This window comes from Cryptotermes secundus, unplaced genomic scaffold (assembly GCF_002891405.2).
Source record: "Cryptotermes secundus unplaced genomic scaffold, Csec_1.0 scaffold1013, whole genome shotgun sequence".
In the NCBI taxonomy this organism is placed as follows: domain Eukaryota; kingdom Metazoa; phylum Arthropoda; class Insecta; order Blattodea; family Kalotermitidae; genus Cryptotermes; species Cryptotermes secundus.
Genome location: NW_019720727.1, coordinates 51,934 through 58,881, shown reverse-complemented (window position 1 = coordinate 58,881; position 6,948 = coordinate 51,934). Strand labels below are relative to the sequence as shown.

Below are 6,948 nucleotides of genomic sequence, written 5' to 3'. Positions count from 1 at the left end.
AATAAATTACCAGAGAAACAAGAAATAAATAAAAAGGGCAATGAATACATAAAAAATATATCAATTATTCAAGAAAAATAAACAAATAAATTCACAGGAATTAAATAAGTAAATAAAGTAATGGAAGAATCGTAAATAAATTGACGAATAAATATCCGATTATATTGTATTTAGGCATCCTGTTGTATTAATGTATTTACTTGCATACATATATTTCCGTCTCAAATGCAACTTTCAACACTACATGTTTCGGCCATAATCAGGTGCATGTCCACCTTGCCAAAACTGTTCCACTGTTCCAATGTTTTAATTACTTATCGCATGTGAAAGCGACGTAGATTCTTAATTAAAATGAGAATTAAAACTTCTTAAATGTAATTCTTCGTTGCAGTCACCACTTGTACAATGAAATACGTATGTTTATCTGACGCTGGGGCTTGTTGTGCTGCGTTCCTTTGTTCCGGCGTGGGTAATTTCTGTAACGTGTAAATAATGTGTTGTGTTACGCAATATTTTTGTTGTTACCGTTTTTCTTTTAATTCGCTTAGTGGGGTGTGGAGTGCAACTGGGTCCACTCGGCAAGGCGGCCACTGATCGGCCTACTGTGCCTGTCGCGGGTGATTATGATGATGGAGAATTTGGTGAAATGAAGATTGGCAGGGGAAACCGAAGTACTCGGAGAAAATCCGCCCCAGCGCCACTTTGTCCACCACAAATCCCATTTGACCAGACCCAGGATCGAACCCGGGCCAGCAACTTGAGTTATGGCGCGGACATTTCTTGTTACTGCTTTTTTTTTTTAATTTTGCTAGTGAGTCTTAATTCTAAATATACTTTAATGCATAATCAAACTCACATTGTCACCCAATGTGTAATTTTAACAGACTTGCGCCTGATAACGGCAGTGTACGGCCAAAACATGTAGCGCTAGAGAAGCAGGGCAAGATAATACGTTAACTGAAATAGTCGTATCAGACATAAATAAGGGAATTCTCGATGCATGGACTCACCAAGCTGAATTTCTTTGTTTCTTGAGGACCGCGGACCCGCTGTGGACAGCGACACCAGCGCCAGCAACAACAACACAAGTCTCGTCACCATGTTCACAGACTGCGATGCATCGGACAGCTAGTCTGTAACAAACGAGAACATTGCAGAGTACTCTGTCGCCATACAAAGGAACTGATTCCAAGCAGCGAAGTCCTTATTGACAAACTAATGGTCACTCATCTATTCAAGAAATAACTATGAAACCGAAGCTTCATAACAGTATTCACAAAAACCCAACATTCAGTTGTATCCTCAGCCACGTGACTTCAACCAAATCCTCACTCCTTGCGTCTCCACTCAGTGGGCATAATAACTGGCTAGGAGCTGAACGACCGTGCAGTTGTGGTTCGATTCCCGGGCGTGACAGAAGTTCACGCCGACTCAGCCTCGTACAGAGGGCTTGTCTCATAGGGAAAATAGGGCTGGGTGTGAAGCTAATAACTTATCCCCAATTACAGACTAAATTAAGAATACGTTGAGGTATACCTCCGCCCCACAACATATTTTGACGGCGTGCTGCTTAACTAATTAAGCACATATACAACTTTACCGTTAAATTTTTGTTTACGCCCCGGCTCCTCATCCCTTTCTGCAAACGTCCCCTTAACTAACTCCGTGCAGTTGAACCCTCCTTGAGAAGCCGCCAGTTGCGCAGCTACTCAAGAATTTTCCAACATTTTTGGAACCTAAAGGTTCATTATCATGTTTACAAGCGCCCTTAACTGGTCCCTATCCTGAGCCAGAGCAATCCAGATCATATCACCCCATCCTATCTAAGACACATTTTAATATTATCCACCCACCTACGTCTTGGTCTTCCTAGTGGTCCCTATCCTTCTGGCTTTCCCACCCACATTCTGTATGCATCCTTCTTCGTCCCCATTCGTGCTATATGCCCTGCCCCTCTCATCCTCCTTGACATTTCCCAGATAATCGGCTCATAGATGGCGGTAAGGTTGTCAGCCTTACGCGCCGGCCGCCCTTTACCCCCAAGAATATTCCTGGTATTCATTTCTGTTAGAGGTTAAGTCGACCCCAGGGCCATAGTGCGGCTGAAAGAATTAGGTAGATTGAAAAAATCAACCTCATTGGGATTCGATCCCGTGACCTACCGGCTTGTAGCATAGTGCCTCGCCCAACTACGCTACCGCATGCCCTAGTGACAGGGTGTCATACATAATACTTAGAGGTCGCTGGTATGATATCATCGTTCTGAACGTTCATGCCCCAACAGAGGATAAAACTGATGATATGGAGAACAACTTTTACGAGGAACTAGAACGTGTATTCAATAAATTCCATAAATACCATATGAAAATGTTAGATTTCAATGCCAAAGTAGGCAGGGAAGACATTTTCAAACCAATAATTTGGAATGCGAGTTGACATGAAATTAGTAATAATAATAAAATTATAGCAGTGAAATTTGCCATATCCAGATATCTGTCAGAAGTGCAATGTTCCCACGCCGTAACATGAATAAATTTACTTGGACATCTCCTGATGGGAAGACGCACAACCAAACTGACCATATTTTAACAGACAGGAAACGGCATTCAGTATACTTGATGTCCGATCGTTCAGGGCAGCAGACGGTGGTAGTGAAGTTAGGGAGAGACTGGCAGTGAGTAAACGAACTCACAAATTTCATATGGAGAGCTTCACACCAGGGACACTCAGAGTCCATCATGATGCGCCTATGTGACAGATATTGACGCTTTCCATGGAATGAGAGGCTGCCAAGGTTTGGACCGTAGTAACGACACAAAATATTTAGCCTTTCGTGTTTAGGGAGGGGCAGGCGGCAGAGAGGCGGGAAGCAGCCGAGAGGATCGGTTCAGACAACGGGGGTACCAGGCCGACAAGAAGTTCAAACCAGATATTTATATATTTGAAAACAACTCAATGTACTCTGGGGAACACCGTTCTCGGAATTTTGACACCGATTTTTTTTTTTTTTTTTTTAGAGTTTATTTAACTACACCAGCAATTCGACAGGCTACATCGTAATTTCAGTTACAGTAACTAACTAAATAGAAAGGGCGTGTAAGGAAGAGGTCGTCGCCTATTTTAAAGTAAACGTGTCCCTTGAGCTATTAATTAAGCAATCAAATACTACGCCGTGTAGATGTATGGGGAGTGAAGGTAGAACTCCACTATTCTAGACCTCAACACTAGACGGAGGTGAGTGGTTAGCTTCACGCTCCGGTCGCTCTAAGCCAGGGGAAAATGTCCCCAATAGCCATTGGATAGGAAGCTCACTGAGCCTACGAGCCTGTCTGGACACTGTAATATAGAAAACTCTTTTCACCCTGCTGGGAATCAAACACAAGCCGTCTATCCCGCAGCGCATCGCTATTTCGACTGAACAGTCGCGGCTCGAACCTAACTGAAGGCACTAAGCCGATATTTGCCTGGGGGAAAGCTAGGAGAAACATTAAAATCCGCAGCTAGGTTAGTCGGTGTTGGTGCAAGGTTCATCTGTCGTGAAGACAGAGGTAGCAGCTTCCTTCGTAATGTTGGTACCTACCAACCAATAAGGTGTTGCATCTCAGAAGACAGTAATGGTGATATTCGCTACAGCTAGAACCTCAGATCTCAACTGTGACTTATCTTCTGAACGAGGTTAAACACTGACTTTGTGCCCTTCGTACAGAGAATATACTCATGAGACTGCTGTACTGGGGTCCAGATGTTTCCAACCCTAACTGAAACAGAACAAGAAATGGACCCTGCTCTCCCGTGAGGTTCACAACGGACCTGTGAATCTGCCCTAATGACCTGGAGCCTGACCCTCACAGAGAATGACGAGTGATTGGTGTCTCTTGAGGGGGACCAGCGTCCAGCAGTTCTGCAGGGATAATTGCAGAGCCAACGAGAGCTACGTTTTCTGGGAAAACTGTTGAGGTCTCAGCAGAGAAAACTAACAATATTCACGCCTCATCACCATAATGCAGGGCAAAATCACGCCATAAACATAGCTATCGGATCCTTTCAAAATGTGGCGAAGTTGAGATATCTGGAACGGCAAAAACAAATACAAACTTCACTCGAAAAGAATTTGAGAGAATATCTAGCCTTCCTCTCAGCTATTTAAACATGTGAAGATTAAATATAACTTACTAACGCGGTGACGTAGTTGGTTGAGGGGCTATGCTACAAACCGGGAGGTCGTAGGTTCAACTCCCGATGAGGTCATTGGATTTTTATCAATTGACCTCATCCTTCCAGCCGTACTAGGTCCTGGGGTCGACTCAGCCTCTAACAGAAATGAGTACCAGGAATTAATTGAAATAATTTTCCTGGGGAGTAAAGCGCGGCCGGCACGTAAGGCTGACAACCTTACCGCCATCTTTGAGCCGATTGTCTAGATAATGTGGGACCCTCAGCGTCTCACAACCCTATGGGCCTTCACGGCCTGTTACAGGAATAGTTTTACTTTTTACTTACTAATTACTAATGTAACACCCGTTGAAATTTCAACGGGAATAATTTGTTATACACATTTTCGTAGTTTTAACTTTCTTTGCTTTCTTTCGTACTGCTTTCCAATCTCATATATTATCGAATTTTACGTCGAGGTCAATGTTTAAGCCATCTCCCACGAATAACACGCACAAATAGTCAATGGTAAATTGACTCTTTCATATAGGATACTACATTTTAGACATCCGCAATATTATCAGCACTCATAACAGGAGACTGCTCGCTCGCTCGTTCGTGACATACATACGGTACATGTTAACGCTTGACAATTCGTTGCTGTTGTAGCCTGAAGCTGTGTATGTTCAGAATTTCTATCTCATGTTGCATTGCTCTTTTTACACTATGATACTAGAAGCGTCGTTAAATAATCAACTTATGGCCCGCAGATCTACTTGATGGTTAGAGGATCTCTCATTGGAGGAGCCCTCATCACGACACAATAAGCACACGAGGACGGTGTTTAAATTAGCAAATTAGCTAAAAGAATGTATTTTATTCTGATTGCTAATAAATATATATATATAAAAAAATAATCAACTTAAAATAAATAGAAAAATGATTGCTCCATGCCTACTCAACTTCATGTCATGCCTTATTCCGTGGCAGAGTTATAATTTGACTAGGTACAAGACTTTCAGCTTCTCTGGATGAATTACGCTCCGTGGAGCTAGGAAGTTGGTTAATTGGTCAGGTCTGGTAGCGTAACGGCTTTGGGGTATTCCCCCAAAAACAATATGTCTGAAAAATCTTAAACAAGTCTTCATGTCATTGTGTTAGACAATATGGAACTTTACCCAGGAACATTAACAATACAAGCGACAACAGTAAAAATGTAGGACCTTTACAAATATTTTTTATTCTGAAAAAATAAATGTATATATACAAAAAAGGCCTATGTAATTCCCATTCCGACCACTGTAACACAGTCTTATAAACATCTTATTCTCAAACAAAAAACTCCGTGGTTTTAGTCCGCAAGCGAACTATACCGACCGACTGATCGCCGCATGTCGGCGAAGTTAGTACCAACTTCAGGGGATAGTTTGTGTCGCGTGGTGAGCGCAACTAATCCCCACGGCCGCTGATTTCGATTTTCTAGACCGGAGTCGCTATTTCCTTGAATTTTGTTTTCCTTGTGGTGCTACAGCCCCAATTTGGGACTAGGCCTACCTCCATGAAACTCTCCGTTTCACTTCGGTTTACTAGATCTTACACATACGGTAGGACTCTTGGGGGTAGTGATCAGCTCGTCGCAAGGCCTCTACCTGTAGACAAACACAGAAAAACGCACACAAACATCCATGCGCTGAGCGGGATTCGAACCCACGATCCCGGCTTCCGAGCGAGCGAAGACAGTGCATGCCTTAGACAGGTCGGCTACCGTGACCGGCATTTCCTTGAAATAGCTCCTCAATTATCCTCACGAGGCTGAGTGGACCCCGTTCCAGACCCACTATTTCTCAGAAATCTGACAGCGCCGGGAATCGAACCCGAACATCTAGATCTGTAGCCAGGAACTCGGATCACTAGACCAAAGAAGCGGTCAATCATGTTATTCTATCATAGCGAGATTTTGTTCATGAAGTAACAGTCGTCTTGCACAAATCTTTATTCTTCTAGCCTTAAGAGATCTGTAACTGACTTCGTGTATTCTCTTTTTGCTGTTCTCAACCAAAGTGTCTATTTTTGCCCTTTGGTCTTCGTACAATTTACGATCCCAGAAGATATGTTCCTCCGTTTGCAACCCTCACCTTTACAAATATTACTGTATCTAATAGCATGTTGGCATCTGTTGGCAATTTATCTGAACTACATAACCGAGGAACATTTGGGTTGTTTTCCTACATTTGAAATTCCGTGCCTATGGAGTTTATTACGTCACGCATAAATCCCCTATTCGTGATGTTTTGCTAGTCTAGTTGTCTAGTAGATCGTTAAGGACATTTCGAAGGAATGCGGTGACTCCATATTTAGGACGGATATCCTGAAGATTGAGTGATCACATTCCTCTTAAACTTCGATAACGATCTACCACACTCATCATCATCAGTAATCTGTCAAGACGACAGGTCCACAGTCTCTTTCAAAACAATTCCTCCATTTGATGTGATCTAGAGCTTTCTCCTTCAAATGACAGTATCCTCTTCTGTCCCCAAGGTCATCCAGCATCTTCTTACGTCTTCTTCCTCGTCTTCTTGTCACTTCTATCCGCCCCTATATCTTTCCTTCGATAACTTCTTTTAGAAGGCAGTTTCTGCGTACAACATGACCAATCCAATTAGCCTTCCGTTTTCTTATTTCGTGTAGGATATTCCTCTGCTCACTGACTCTAATTAACACTTCTTCATTTCTCACATAATCGGTCCAACTGATCTTCTCCATCCTTCTCCAACACCACATTTCCAAACTTTC

The 6,948-nt window shown here is 42.7% G+C and overlaps 1 protein-coding gene across 2 annotated transcripts in view; it reads right to left on the bottom strand.

Moving 5' to 3' along the window:
* LOC111872649 (fibroblast growth factor receptor 3) overlaps positions 1-6,948 on the bottom strand; it is a 91,891-nt gene that overhangs the window by 71,805 nt on the left and 13,138 nt on the right. For both annotated transcript variants that reach the window (XM_023866741.2, XM_023866747.2), the window contains exon 2: positions 1,011-1,133. In XM_023866741.2, coding sequence (XP_023722509.1) covers positions 1,011-1,101 — 91 coding nt within the window. In that variant the 5' untranslated portion in view covers positions 1,102-1,133. The remainder of the gene's footprint in view (positions 1-1,010; positions 1,134-6,948) is intronic.